Genomic DNA, 16,106 nt, shown 5'->3' with positions numbered 1-16,106 from the left:
AATGCCCTGGAGGAAATCCACTTCTGAATATGGGATAAGCATCAACCTGTTATGTGTTTGGAAAGCCATTCATGGAGAATAGAAATATTCAAGAAAACATCTTTTTGCCTTCCTGTCTTCCAACAGGCCAATCCAGGAGGCTTTACAGACAGGGCTTTTATTTCGAATCCACTCCGGATTGGAGTGTGCCAGTCCACATATTAGCTGGATTTACCCCAAGCTCCCTGCGGGCTATCAGGGACCAGGACAGACAGGACTTTGTTTTTCCCCGAATGGAGGCTGCACATTCTGGCTTAGCCTGAAGTATGTCCGGCTTTTAAAAAATCCTCTATTATTATTGTTTACATTTATATCCCACTCTTTTTCCAAGGAGCCCAGAGCAGTGTACTACATACTTGAATTTCTCCTCACAACAACCCTGTGAAGTAGGTTAGGCTGAGAGCGAAGTGACTGGCCCAGAGTCACCCAGCAAGTCTCATGGCTGAATGGGGACTTGAACTCAGGCCTCCCTGGTCCTAGTCCGGCACTCTAACCACTACACCACGCTGGCTCAGAGGCTTTGGGGGGGAAAAACTGGGGCTTCTGTTATGCCCCACAGTTTCTCTGTTATGTAGGGGGTGGACATGCCAGCAAATTGGCATTTTTTTCAAAACTCAGTGAAGGGTAGTTTGACAGCTGTTTGGGGTATGGTCTGCTCTAAATGATCTGCAATTGCAAGCACTGGGGGTGGAGTGGGGAGGTGTTGTTGCAGATTGGTGATACTCTGTTGAAGGAGTCCAGAAGGGGAGGGGGAGGGAGAAATTCCTGAGTTAAACACAAGCACAGGCTGCAAAATGTGTGTCTTGCTATGCTTTCCATAGGCTTTAGCTATGCAGAATGGATGCAACCTGAGCCCTTTTTTGTCTGAGCTGATTCCATTAGGGGTGTGTGTGGGGGAGTGAGAACATGAGGTTCTGAAGGCAGTCACTCACTCACAAAGGCAAGGGTTAAGCATCCTGCTGTTTGATCCATCTGCTACTTGGCAACCCGTCATGCCACCCTTCCGCTCTTAGCTGTGAAACAAACAAAAAAACCCCAACAACACTCTCTTGCCTCTTCCTGTGGTGGGAACGTACAGGAAAAAGGTCTGCCCGGGAATGCGGGGAGGAGCCGACGGCTATGTGAACTGTCAATTTAATCCCCTAAATTAAGCATCTGATTTGCTCTTCAGATACCCCACAGCGTGAAGCCATGTGTGAATAACTCCCAGGAGAGTTAAAATATATTTCTTTTTCATCTTGTAGTTATTATTAAAAAATACTTCTACCACTTTTCAACATAAAGTTCTCAGAATAGTTTACATACCAAAAACAATGAGAAAATGGTTTCCTGTCCCAAAAGGGATCACAGTCTGAAAAAAGGAGGCAGCAGCCACAGCCACGGGAGAGATGCTGTGCTGGACTGGAAAGGGACAGGTGCTCCCCATCGACCCTGGGAAAAATGAGAGAAACACCATTTTAAAAGGTGTCTCTTTGCCCAGGTAGCAGGAGTGATGTTAGTAGTGGCTTGCCCTAAGGGGGCCAGGGGAGCACCCCAAAGGAGGCAGCTTGGGTGGCTCCTCTGTCCTGAGCTGCATGCAGGCTGGCCATTCATCAGGTAGAGCTGCACGGTTAACCACATTGCTCCGCCTGATGAAGAGCCAGCCTGCAGGCATTGAGGTTTTTCTGGTGGGGCAGAAGAGAGAGGGGCCACCCAAATTGCCCCTGTTGGTGCCCCCTGGCTGCTTAGGACAAGAGAAACATAAAGAAGACACCAGCAACAGCCACTGAAGGAATGCTGTGCTGGGGTTGGATGGGGCAGTTGCTCTCCCTCTGCTAAACACAAGGCAGCCTCTTATCTGTTTTAAGGGATCTTTTAAAAATGAACTGGGCTATTGCTACTAGTAACTACACATCAATGCAATATTAATTACATTAATAATAATGTAAAAGTAATTACATTAATAATAATGTAAAAGTAATGTAAAAGTACAAACACTCATTTGTACAATAAAAATAGCTCTTCTTGATGGTGTAGGATATGCATTCACAAAAAAACCCTTTAAGGAAATGTAACTTTTGCAAATTTTATTTGAATTTTCCCCATTTATGGGAATAAAACATGAAACACACACTCCTTGGTAATGTAAACATCAAAATGCTAACAGATCTACCAGACCTAGTCCCATTCCTTTGGAAAGGAATGGATACACACACACAGAAGCTTATTGGGAAACACACCTGCAGTCCTATTCCCTATATCAGGCAGTGGGAAGGGAAGACAGGACTGAAGGGGAGAAACAGTCAGAAGAAACTGCCTTATTATTTTACCCCTACAGCATATTTAAATGCACAGGAAGAATGTTCAGGGTTGTGAGCTGGTGATCTGAATTACTGGTGCATCTATTCCATCAGGATCTGATGATGAACTTTTAGAGAGACAGTCCAGTTGCCAAGAGACTGCTCAAAAAAAATCAGATCATGGTAGCAAGAGGCATGATGGTGTTAGACTTTCTGTGCCTGAAACTGGGTTTTCAAACGTCACCCTTTCCCCTTTCCCAAGGGGCGGCTGCAATAGCCACCAATTGATTCCATGTGCACACTTACTGTATATGTGTGCACATGCCTCCGCCACCACATGGCATACAGCATGGCATGAGCATCTCCAGTCCACTAATGCCCTTTCCACATCTTATCTTCCACTTACTCCCCCTTTTCATTATCAGCTCAGCAGAAATCAACAGGGGAGAAGGAGGAGGAGATGGTGGCAGCGAATCTCTACTCAGTTGGGGAGGACAGTAAAGAGAGGCAGGCGAGGTGCCTGAGGACACCTTGCTGCCCTGGTGACACCCAACAATTTGCCGTCCGAGGTGACTCATGGAAGGACCACCCCAGCAAAAGGCATCTGAATGAGGGGTGTGTGTGTCTCAAAATACTGGCCACACCACACATTTCATGAAACTTGTCATTAACAGACGGGTTTAATGCTGAGAGCGGACCAGAAGTATACGTTTTGTTGATAAAAAGTAGCCACATGGTGAAGATTTGGCTTGGGATGGGGCAGTGGCACAGTGATTTTGGTGGCGTTCAAACTTTCTGGCAGTTTGCCACCACTGCCACTGCCCCTCCCACCACAGTCCCAGTTCACCCACCACTGCAGCCCTGCTAACTGCGGCAGCCGGCAAAGGGAAGCAAGCTGGTTGTAGCATGGTATAATGTCATGATACTGTCCCCTGGTTGAGTTGCTTCCCTTTGCCAGCCACGGTGGCTGCAAGGATTTGTGGGGCAGTGGTGGGGAGGGTGGGCGTGGCAGGATCACAGCAGCAGTGGCAGGCCACGGAGGCTGCAAATGGTGTGGCGGATGGTGAATGGTGGGGTGGATGAGGGAGGCCACGGCAGCTTCAGTGCCCCGTATTCTTCAAACACAGCTGTACAAGTATAGATTTGCTCCTGGGAGGGGAGATAAATAAAAATATAAATAAATAATAAATAAACATTTTCCCCTTGCAGCATGTCCCTACAAAACATCATTCCCTGAAGCAGGTATTTGCCAAAATGGCTATTTGCTGCAAATAACCTATTCAGGGTCAAGCAGTCACCCTGAGCGGAGGGCAAACGGAAGATTTTCAATCAAAAATGATATGGGGGAAACGTTAACCTCCCCTCCCTGCCTGCCACAGTCCCTAGGCTGATCTCCCCACTCCCTGCAGCTACTGCTTATTAAAAGAGGAACACTTCCCATCCACTTCTGTCTGTCTATGACAGGCGTTAAAAGACTACGTCGTTTGTCTCTTTGTCATAGAAAACCTCCCAAAGAAAATACTGCTTGAATGACTCTCTCTGTAATTTGAAGGGGGTGCAGATGGTGATTTCCTACACACCCAGCAATTCTGGGGGACAGAGTTGAAAGCCAGCTCTGTGTGTTCCTGGGAAGTCCCTGCAATGCCGACCTACAAGAAATACCACACATGTGGACGCACAATTGGCCCTTGAATCTAGGGGTTAGCATCAGGCAGCCACTGAGTCAAATCCAGCCTGTCGAGGATGCAATCTGGACCCCCAGTAGCCAAAATCCTCTCTCTCTCCCGCTCTATGTTTTCTGAAAAGACTTGGGAGGACTTGGAGGCAGGGAGAAAGAGTGTCAGTAGCCTTCAAGCAAGGGGGGAAATAGAGGCCATTCTCTGCACCAATCTTCCTCCATTCCCCTTCCATCTCCCAATTATTTCAGGCCATGTGGAGGAGAAAAGGCAGAGGAGCGAGTGGGCGGAGCATTGGCAGGGCTTCCCAGCTCAGTCTACCTTGTTCTCCTCTGGTTAGCAGAAGAGCGGGTGACAATGCACAGTAAATGCTATATGAGGTATATGGACATACAGTATATAGATAAATTCACATCCACCCACCAAAGATATTCACACACCACTTCAGTGTAGGGATGTGCACAAACCGGTTCAACGCTCCTTTTCTGGAGTGCCAAACCGGTTCGGAAGTCTGGCGTTGGAGCTGGTTCAGAGGCGGGGGGTGGGGGCTTTAAGCAGCAAGGAGGGTGCCATTACCTGCCCCACCGCTTTCCCCCCACTGGTGTTCTCCCCAAAACCATTGCCATGGGGCTGCAGCGTACCACCCTGCAGCCCTGGTTGCTGTCATACCGGAAATGGCCAATGCACGTGAGCATGCATGGCATGAAATCTGCATGGCCTCCCGGGAGTGCATGAACCAGGTCGTGCACATCTCGACTTCAGTGTGGATTGCAGTTCCTCTAGGTGCAATTATCCATAGACGTATCCAACAAATTAAACAACACATCAAACATGTACATGTCTTTGTTCTCCTGGCATTATGTAGTTGATGCTCACGGCTTGATGAGCTAGCTTTCATTGTGCCATGGGGCTAATACTGACTTAGAGATTTCTGTGGAGGGGAGGCGTCTCTTTCCTCACATCTTATTCAGCGAGGGAGGGGGCATTGCAAAGTTGCAGCAGAGGCAATAACAACAACAGCCACCTGCATCCATTTGTATTGAATCGAAATCTACATGGCCATCCGTCCAAAAGCTCAGCTTCCTCTCTACTTACTCCACTATTATTTTGTCCTGGACTGAAATCAAGCTGCTTAACGGATTTAAGGACATTGGCATTGGCTTGTGAATGTTTCGATAGGTGTCCAGATTGAGACTTCTTCTCACGATCAAAGTTAGGATAGGAGAGCCAGGTGTGCTCTCGGCTGGTGGTCCTGTGTTTGCAAAGATCAAAGCAGGAGGGGAAAGTGATCATGTGGGAGCCGGGGGCTGGGTAGGATGAGTGTGGCCCACCTGCAATCTGTCCCTAGCGTGTATCAAGGGTGGAGGAAAAGCCATCCTCCCCAGCTCCCGCCTCCCACGCCATCACTCTCCCCTCTTCCTACCTTGATCTTTGTAAACACACAAGACCGCCAATCATCGGCTCTTCTTTCCTGGCTGGGTGCTCCTCAGACACTGTTTAGGATCTTGAGAACAGCCGTAATATGTCCTGACAGATCTTCAAGAAGACTGAACTATGCTGTGTTCCTGAACTGCAGTCTGGGCCATGTGGTTGAACCCTTGACCAGACTGGGACAGTACACCCAGATCAACTGAGCTTGACCTCATGAAAACTTCTCAGGTGCACACCCAACATAGCAAGACAGGCAGCATGAAACGTACACCTTGAATCTTCTGCTTCCTTTCTCATTCTCCATCAGGGAAATTTCAATCCTGGTACCCTGTTTTGACTTGACTAGCTGTAACAGAGTTGTAGGGTTTTTTTTTAAAAGCCTCCGAATTACTGCAGCATGTAAACATGAGAAACAAGGGATACAATGGAAAAATATGGGAAAGAAGTACAAGTCAATGGCTCTGCCTGTCTCCTCCACTTATAATGATATCCCAAGGAGCTCTGATGGAAAATATGAGGGTGGGGAGATGACCCACATGACCTGCAAGGCAACGCAGCCTTACCCAACGGCCGGCATGGCTACACATACACAATCCTCTTTTGCCTTTCCAGCATGTAAAAGCCAGCCATAGTGGTATGGCACAAGAATGTGGTTGCACATTAAATTGAATGCTGCACATGCGCAGCAGAAGCATGCCTGCACATGTGCAATGGAACTAACATGGTTTCCCATATAAGTTCCGGTGTGCAAGAGCGGGTGTGCTGTTTCAAGCAGTTATGCAATGGCGCTCTTGCACAACACGTCCAGGGCTGGCTTTTACAGGCACAGGAGCTCTGCCAGTGAGAAAGACCAGAGTTGCCTTGGACATCACACAGGTTAGTACCTCCCGACCTGAGGTACTCCAGCTGTTGCTGAACTACCATGCCCATCATACCCAGCCACAATAAACTGTAGATGGAGATGATGGGAGTTGTAGATCAGCAGCAGCTGGAGCACCACAGATTGGGAACCCCTGACTGACGTAGGCCAATGTGTCTAAATCTGACTTGCATAACAGTAGGGGGTACAACACTGTGATTTCCACGTTTGTTTCTCCTTATCGTAAAATTTGCACTGCAAATTTACAGTTCGCAACGTCGACCTTGGTGGGAGGGGAATCCCTACAGCTTCTCCCATTACTTTTAGGAGACCTTTTTAGGAGGCCTCCCATCAATTTAAAGAGTCAGGAAAGGCAGGTCCTTGAAATATAAGTTGTGTTCTTGGGCCGATACCCATGGCACTTGGGTTGTCCTGGAGTAGATTCCTCTCTCAAGCCTCTGTTTCCTCCTGCCGTTCCACCCTCCAAAAGAGGCATTTCTGCCATGAGTCTTCCATGACCACTGCAATCATTCTCAAATCCATGATCATCTTCTTCCTCCTCCACCTCCCCAAGGAGTCCACAGGAGTCCTTTTGGTTATCTTGAATTCCTAATAGGGATATTTGTGTAACTTCTAGTCTTCCACAGCTGGCTTTGGGAAAGCCTGTTGCGACCGTGAACTGCACCCCAGCAGTGTCATCTCCTTCTGTTAAGGTGAAACACTGAAGCAAGAAATCTATGTCCACACTGGAAACATTTTGTCCTTCTTCTCCAGCAGTTGGACAACTATCTGGAAATTCAAGGGATCCCCCTACAGAGGAACCCTCTGAAAGTGAGCTCCTCTGACTCTCTTTGAGCCCAGAACTGGTCTCCTCTGTTTCCCAGCCTGTCCAAACAAATGGCTTCAACACCATCAAATCTGGTAAGCTCCCTCCATCTAGCTGAGCACTTTTGGATGCAGAAGATGGGTCATGAGCACTCTGACCCATGCCAGCCATTTGGTAGTTTGTGTCTTTCTTTTGGAATCGTAACGTTTCAGTGTAAGGTATGGGAGGTCCACTATCATCGTCATCTTCATCTTCTTCCTCTTCTTCGTTTGAATATGTAGGAAGCCCTATTCGGGGTGTAGGCCTTCTCCTGTTTTCTGATACAACAGGTTCCCCTGTACATACAAGAGTATCCACCTTGATCAATTCCCTCCTGCCGAATTCCAGCGACCTCTTGGGACCTTTGTGGTTGGAAAAGCCCTGATTAGGAAGAGAGCAAGAGGTTAATCCATTTAGCAATCTTTGAATTCTGGATATGAAGGACAAAAAATTATCAGCCGGTGTGGATCATGCTACTGGTCAACAGCAAGGGAGACTGTGGAGTCATGGGCAAAGAGCGGATATACATGAATACCTTCAGATATCCAATAAGTAACCCTTCCAGTTTTGCCATTCACATCCTGAAAGGGGGAGACCTTAAAATGGCAAAACGTTTCGGGGGACTGGGGAATAGAGAGAATGATGCTCAATGGCTAATTTAGATCTGCTGTGGGGACTATTCCGGGAATGTAGGAAATCTTTAGCCCTGTTCAGATGCTGGGGGTGGGTGAGGGGGAGTGCAGTCAATGGTTACAGCGCCAAAAGCAGTTTAGAAGTCCTGCCCCCAAGCGTCACTCCCCCTACCCCCAACCTCATCACTCATAGTTACAGTAGCATTTGTCCTAAGAGGGAAATGTCATAACCATGATGGCAGGCACAGCTGTTATCAGCAGCCTAGATAATCCGAGGCTACTGATTTTTATTTATCTTATTTATTTAACATATCTGTATACCACCCCAAACTCACGTCTCAAGTGTGGTTTACAATAAAAACAGTACAAATTAAAACAATTAAAACATTAACACTTTAAAACAATTTACAATTCGACACAAGGTTAAAACTGTTGAAAACTATTGGAACCTATAACCCAATTAAAAGCCTGGGTGAACAGATGTGTCCTGACTGCCTTTTAAAAAGCTGTCAGAGGTGGGGAGGCCCTTATTTCAACAGGGAACGCATTCCAAAGCCTCGGGGCAGCAACGGAGCAGCCACCAGATGAACCAGTGGCAACCGTAGATGAACCTCTCCAGATGATCTCAAAGGGCAGTGGGGAATCTGGGCAAAGAAGATGTTCTCTTAAATGTCTGATCACAGAAGGATCTGCCATCAAAGATATGGTGTTTCCCTATGAAGATGAATACTGCTGTAACTGTGAGCAGCAAGGTCCAGGGGGGTGAGTGGCGTAAGTGGGATCGGACAGCCGACCCACTTTCACCATCCTTCCATTCCACAGCGGTGGTCAGCCCCGGCTGCCTGATAGGATACAAAAAGGCCAAGAGCCCATTCTCATGACTATGTAGGGGTGGGCTGGAGGGGAGGCATGCCTCTGCCTCTGAGATGACCCAAATCCCTGATTGGGTCAACTTAACTAACTCCCAAATGAGCAGGCTGTGGCATGCTCCAGGAGAGAAGGAAACCCAAGCTGGGTCCTCCACTATCCCACTATGCATTGTGCCAACAGCAGAGAGGAAGCCCTCAGTACTGCAGCAGTGCAGCTCTGCCTGGCCCTGCAGGCCCAGAACTTGTTACGGGCACATGTATGTACCCCAACCCTAGACTTAAAGGTGCCAACTCAGAAGTATGTGGAATTCAGGCCTATGTCTGATTTTATTTTATATTAAGAGTTCAATTAAGGCCTGGACTCAAGGTGACTGACACCCAGGTCAACTGCTCTGTGAAGGAGGAAGCAATCCAGCATTGTATTGTGAAATGGACACTCAAGGGAGTACAAAAGCCAGGCCTGAATGCTGAATGCTATATCCAAATGCTAAAATGTGACTCACTACCAGATAATGTCTGTGGAAGAGGCCAGAGGCTGATCTCCCCTCTCCTGTTGCAAGAAGCCAGCGTTAATCCTTGTCAACAATTAACTCAATTGCTCTCTATAGAGATTCAACATAGGTAAATGCATACAAAGAAAACATCTGTAGACTTTAATTCTCACCTCACTGACAGGATGCTTCTGCCTTAGTCAAATGTATTGATTAACTCATCTTACACATGTACCCCTTTTTATGTTACTTTAAATATTCTCTTGTTATAATTACACACTAGATAGAGGAAGAAAGAAATAATGTAATTGCTGTCTCACACAAATAGAACTAATTCTCTCACTAACTCCTGACTTTTAACACCTTTTGGGAAGGGACCCATTTGCAACTCAGAGATGCAAATTTGCTTTGGGCAATGTTCCCCCCCTTCCTAAGCACACAGTTTGCAGAAGATGATATTCAGATCTCTCTGGACTGGCCAATATCCTGAATAATTAAAAGACATTATCCAGAAGGTAGCAGCAAGTTGTCACCTTTTGGGACCCAGGAAAAGATGAGATTTGAATAGATCAAAGGAAAATACAACTATAAAGAATGAGGCTACTGGACAGAGAGTTAGCAATCTTTTGCCTACATGCAAGAGCTGCTCACACGCAATCCCAGAGTTTGCTGCTAAGCTGCGGGGCAACAAGCAGGAACTCTGTCCATGGACAGGAGCTGTCTGTGACTTCTACTGCGCAGTGAGAAGTCAAGACTTCCCCAGCCATGGTGCTCTGACTCTCAGCCGTGATCTGAGCAACTGCTAAAACTCCTGTCTCAGCCAAGAGCCTCGCTCCTTCAGCTGAAGAGATCCACCGCTCTCAAGTCTCTCTGATCCTGGTAATATTTACAAGCCTTGGATCCCCTCATCCCTTCCCCTTCTTCTCCTTCTCCTCCCCCCTTTCCCTCTACTAATTCCTGATCTCCCCAAAACCATGCCAGCCCTCAGCCTTCCTTACCCCCCCCCTTTTTCTGTCTATATCTGAATTATGTTAGGCTCTAGGAAGATTTAATACACACACATATGTTAGTTAGGAACACTGGTTGAATATTGGTACTGGCTAGGATGTTCTGTTTAAATACTGTTGGTAATATTGATAGAGTGTTCTGCTTTCTGCTCAACTAGAATTGATGTTGTTATTCTTTTATACTCAATAAAGCCCATTGAATCTTTGAGGATTGGTTTGATCTCCTCTCTTCCATGCGCCCAGATCCTACATGGTAACCATATAAAAGAACTTGGTCACTTGGTGACACTATGAGCCAGGCCTAATTTTGTATGCTAGCTAATGAGCATATTTAGCATATAAACCAGGCCTGGACCGTAACACACTCTATGATAAACATGGCTGCCAGCAACCGGAGCTGCATCTATTGCAGATTGCATACACAGACAACCACAGAAGAAGGGAGGACGGGCCTGGTTGTCCTCCCATCTCATGTTTAACCTGGGTAGCGTATTTGGGCTACCCATGTTTGGCATGGCTGGGTTGGGAGGGCTTCTGGTTCCACCGACAACCAGGGATCCTTGGTTTAACCCTCTCCTACCAGGAATCTCTGGTCATGAGAACTGCCTCAAAGTTTATTTTAAGCTCATTTCCCACAACACAAGCATCCCCAAGTATCCCCTTATCCTTGAATTTTCTAACAGAAAACAGGGGTGTGCGAACCGGCTTGAAATTGAGCTGGTTCGAACTTGAATCAGTTCAACTTTATGGCTCAACCTTGAACCAAACCAGGTCCGGTTCAGTCTGAGGTAGAACTGAACCACTCGGGCTGGTTCAGGCCCAGCTCAAGGGCGGCAGGGGGCTTCCCTAGATGTAGCTGGTTGTAAATTGTAGTCCTCACAGTTGGTGTTGGAGGCAGCCGCGGCTGTGACAGCCCCGGGGGGGAGGGGTCTGCAGCAGCTCCCACTACCCCCGCTGGCCCTCCCTTGAGTATCCCCAGCCAGCTACGGGCACGTTTCAGCCTGTCTTGGGCCTCTACGTGTGTGTGGAGGCCCTTTTTAAAACCTTTGCACATGCGCACGGGCCATTTGCACAACCGTGAACATGCCTGGAGATCAAAAAGGCCTCCATGCACGTGCAGAGGCCTGAGACGGGTCCAAGCCAGGCAAAAGCCAGCAGGGGACACTCGGGGTGGGGCGGAGGCCAGCAAGGGTAGGGTGAGCCACCACAGCCGGTGTCTCTGGTGCCGCCAATGCCAATGGTGAGAACTTCAATTTACAACCAATTTACAACACCTAGGGAAGCCCCCCCCCCCACCACCACCCTTGAGCTGGATTCCAACTGGCTCGAATTTCAGCCGAGCTGGGCCTCAGTCCGGATTGGGGGGGAAATGAACCGGTCCAGTTCAAATGCAGTTCGGATTCGTCTGTGTCCAGCAGCTCATTCCCTTGCTGAAAGGGAATGAGCCTCAGTCAAGGCATTTAGCAAGAATCACAGGAATGTATGTTAACTGGGTAATCTACCCTCCATCGTTCTCATGGCTGGTGTCAAGGATTGGCGTCACAAGGCAGCTGTTGTCAGGCAAGCATTTGAGAAGGTCCCATGGCTGATCACAGAGGTCACTTCTATGCCTTAAGCCCAGGAGTTTCCAATCTCAACCCAGGGTCCCCAGGGTTTGTTGGACTACAACTCCCATCATCCCTAGCCACAATGGCCAAAGGCCTAAATGACCTCATAGTTTCCTTAAGACCAGGCTTCTCAACCTTGGGTCCCAGATGTTGTTGGACTACATATCCCCTGATCCCCTGACACAAAATGGCAGTTGTAGTCTAATAACATCTGGGGACCCAAGATTAGAAACCCCCGGGCCAAAGGCACAGAAGTGGCCTTTGGGATCTACTGCGGGCCTCAAGAGAGTTGTTTTGTCATTACTGTCATATAGAGTGACTCTCAGAACCCACTAAGTGTGTGTGTGTGGTGGGCGGGGAGATGGGGCAGGCAGGGCAATTTGCCAAGGGACCCCTGAAACCTGGAGCTAGTGTCCCACCCACTTTATTTCAAAAGTCTTCCATATTTCTCTTACCAAAGCTCGGGGCATCTTTACTAACGTCGCTCTGGTTTTGTACCAGTACAAGAAACCAAAGACACCAGCAGGTAAGATGAACAGGAGGAGCAACGGAAGAGCAACCAAATTCCAGTTTTCTGTTGACAAAAAAGAGAGGGGGTGGGAGGGAGAAGTTCAAGAAAGTGCAAAGGTAGAAAGCTGTTTCATGTTGAGTCAGACCATTGGTCCATCTAGCTCAGCGTTGTCTACACTGACTGGCAGCAGCTCTCCAAGGTTTCAGACAGGAGTCTTTCCCAACCCTCCCTGGAGATGCTGTCAGAGACTGAACCTGGGACCTTCTGCTTGCAAAGCAGATGCTCTGCCACTGAGCTATGGGCCGACCCCTTAGGGATGGGAGGGATCTTACAGCAGACAGTGCTCACATGTAGGCACCCATCCAAAAGCAGACCAGGGTGTACACTGCTTAGCACAGGGGCAATTCATGGTCACTAACTCAATTCCAGCTCTCCACCCAAAAATAAAGTACACAAGAAGCTCTCTATGTTTTCAGACAGGAATCTTTCCCAGCCCTATCTGGAGATGTCAGGGATTGATCCGTGCGCCTTCTGCATGCCCTTGATCCGTGCGCCTTCTGCATGCCCAGCATGATACTCTACCACTGAGTGACAGCCTCTTCGATAGACAGAGAAATGTTCTTCATATCCATATCCATGGGATTTGGGGGCATATCTGAAGAACACTAATAGTAAACAGGGGCCGTTACCTGATTTTTAAAAAAACACTTCATCAAATGAATTTTGATTGCTCAATTAAATCTTCATTCATTTGCCTACAACTAAAGCAATAGTGTTGAGAAAAAGGGGCATTCTTTGTTTTTAGATGCAACATATGTATGTCACAGCAGGAGGCATTCTCTTGTTATGTAAACTGTATTGTGAACTCTTTTTTGTTGTTGAAAAGCAGAATTAAAAATATTTGTATATATTTATTATTATTATTATTTGTTGTTGTTGCTGTTGTTTACACAGTCAGACAGGTGTTATTGACTGGTTTGTTTTATCCAGGCATCGAGTCCTTCCCAAGGACCTGGGATGGCTGAATTTTATTATCAGTGTTCTTGCTGTTATTATTATAGATATCATCGCAGAATAGAGGCTGTTCCCAGTAAAGTTGCTTTTTGTAATTGGCTGATGGTGATTTCTGTGCCCCCTATGGTGTTGAGGTGCTCTTCAAGGAGTTTTGGAATTGCATGTAGGGCGCCAATTACTACTGGGATGATTTTGGTCTTCTTCTGCCACAGCCTTTCACTTTCAGTTTGTAGATCTTTGTATTTTGTTATTTTTTCTGTTTCTCCCCCCCCCCCTTTCTGTTATCACCTGGTATTGCTACGTTGATTATATTATTATTTATTTATACACACAGTCAGACAAATGTTATTGACTGGTTTGTTTTATCCAGACATCGAGTCCTTCTCAAGGACCTGGGATGCCTGAATTTTATTGTCAATGTTGTTGCTGCTGTTATAGATATCGTCGAAGAATATAGGCTGTTCCCAGTAAAGTTGCTTTTTGTAACTGGCTGATGGTGATTTCTGTGGCCCCTATGGTGTTGAGGTGCTCTTCAAGTTGTTTTGGGATTGCACCTAGGGCACCAATTACCACTGGGATTATTTTGGTCTTCTTCTGCCACAGCCTTTCAATTTCAATTTGTAGATCTTTGTAATTTATGATTTTTTCTATTTCTTTTTCTTCTTTTCTGCTATCCCCTGGTATTGTTATGTCGATTATTTTCACTTGTTTTTCTTTCTTCTCAACTACAGTTGTATCTGGTGTATTGTGTGGCAGATGTTTGTCTGTCTGTAGTTGGAAGTCCCATATTTTTACATCTTCATTTTCTACCACTTTTTCAATTTTATGGTCCCACCAATTTTTGGTTACAGGTAGCTTGTATTTTTTGCAGATGTTCCCATGTATCATCCCTGCTACCTTGTCATGCCTTTGTTTGTACTCAGTCTGTGCGATCTTTTTACAACAGCTGATTAGGTGGTCCACTGTTTCATCTGCTTCTTTACAAAGGCGGCACTTGCTGTTTGTGGTTGATTTTTCGACTTTGGCTCTTACTGCATTTGTTCTTAGTGCCTGTTCTTGTGCAGCCAGTATGAAACCCTCAGTTTCTTTCTTCAAGTTGCCATTCTTAAGCCATTGCCAGGTCTTGGTGATGTCTGATTTTCCACTTATATTGTGCAAATATTGACCACGCAGGGGCTTATTTCTCCATTTTTCTGCTCGGTTCTTGACTTGTTCTTTCTTGTAGGCCTGCTTTGTTTTATTGGTGTTGAATAGTTTTGCGTTATTGACCATTTGAAGTGCATCTTCTTCACTGTCCTTGATATATTCTTCAAGGCCTCTTTTCTCCTCCTCTACTGTTTGATGGACTTGCAGCATTCCTCTTCCACCTGAGCTGTGAGGGAAGTATAGCCTATCTACATCATTGCGGAGTTGCAGAGCATGATTGATGGTAATTATTTTCCTGGTCTTACGATCCAGCGTCTCTAGCTCTGTCTGGGTCCAGTCTATTATTCCTGCAGTGTATCTGATAACAGGTATAGCCCAGTTGTTAATGGCTTGTATGGTGTTCCCACCATTGAGTTTGGACTTGAGGATTTTTCTAACTCTCCTGATGTATTCACTTCCAATTTTTCTTTTAATTTCAGTGTGTGCGATGTTATCAGCCTGGAGAATGCCCAAGTATTTGTAATGTTCCTTCTCTTCCAGGTTCTTGATGTTGCTTCCATTGGGCAGTTCTATTCCTTCTGTTTTTCTTATTTTCCCTCTGTTCATTATTAATGCAGCACACTTGTCTAGTCCAAACTCCACTGCTATATCGCTACTGAATATATGGACAGTGTTTAACAGTGTATTGTTGTTGTTGTTGTTAGCTTTACATTTATACCCCACTCTTCCTCCAAGGAGTCCAGAGAGTTGTGTACATGGCTATGTTTATCCTCACAACAACCCTGTGGGATAGGTTAGGTTTCCAAGCAAAAAAAGTTCTCAAAGCAGTTTACATCACAGCTGAAAATATATAATCTTTTCTGTTCCCACGGGGCCCAGAATCTAAAAAGGAGCTCAGGGGACACACCAGGAACAGCGTCCAGGAGGGGCGTTGTGCTGGGCTGAACCGGGAACGTTGCTCTCCTCATGCCGGATATAAGAGAGCGGCCACTTTGCCCATTTAGCTCCAGGGATCCCCAAGCTGTGTGCCACAAGTGGGCCTGAAGATGGTTCTAGGCACATAGCTAAGGGAGAGTGGGCTCGTGTTCGCCCCCTCCCCGCCATCCTTCATGTGCACCTGATGTCACATGCGGGCGGTGTGGCCAGCACCCAGAAGGCTCCACTATTGAGCCTATTTGCCTCCATTAGAAGCCTACCCTGGGAAGAGGAGAAGCAGACCTGAGAAGGTAGCAAGCTTTTCTTAAAAAAAACCCAAAAAAAACCATAAAGAAAACCCCAAAACAAAAAACCACCTTTTACCCTCAAACGAACAGGAGGAGTGGATTTTGAGGGGCTAGGGGCGAAGTCCCAGGGTGTGCGGTCTGTGTCTGGTTTTTGCCAGGGCTTGTTTTTGTGGCTGTGTGGCTTTCAGTTTCAGTTTCTCTCTTGCCTGGAGAAGGACAGTGGGAGGAGACAGCTAGGGCGGAGGCGAGTCACCCGTGGTGGGAGGGGCCACATGCCAGTTGAGCCTGTTTGCCTCCATTTGATGCCTACTCTCCACATAAGAGGTGGCGGCCAGCGGGCAACTTTGCGAGGTGATGCAAATCGCCTTTGTGCACACACGGAAGTTACTCTAAGTAGTAGTAAATTTTTTATTATGGTCCTTAGACCAGCTTAACATTTAAAGTAATACAATTATAA

At 46.8% G+C, this 16,106-nt stretch overlaps 1 protein-coding gene across 1 annotated transcript in view; it reads right to left on the bottom strand.

Moving 5' to 3' along the window:
- Nucleotides 1-2,090: 2,090 nt before the first annotated feature.
- The window catches only part of IFNLR1 (interferon lambda receptor 1), a 46,778-nt gene continuing 32,762 nt past the window's right edge, over nucleotides 2,091-16,106 (bottom strand). The window contains exons 8-9 of the mRNA XM_053268519.1: nucleotides 12,211-12,329; nucleotides 2,091-7,530 (exon numbers count right to left, since the gene is read on the bottom strand). Coding sequence (XP_053124494.1) covers nucleotides 6,649-7,530; nucleotides 12,211-12,329 — 1,001 coding nt within the window. The 3' untranslated portion in view covers nucleotides 2,091-6,648. The remainder of the gene's footprint in view (nucleotides 7,531-12,210; nucleotides 12,330-16,106) is intronic.

This window comes from Hemicordylus capensis, chromosome 7, assembly GCF_027244095.1.
Source record: "Hemicordylus capensis ecotype Gifberg chromosome 7, rHemCap1.1.pri, whole genome shotgun sequence".
NCBI lineage: Eukaryota > Metazoa > Chordata > Lepidosauria > Squamata > Cordylidae > Hemicordylus > Hemicordylus capensis.
Note: the sequence above shows the minus strand (reverse complement) of the source record. Positions and strands in the feature narration are given on the sequence as shown.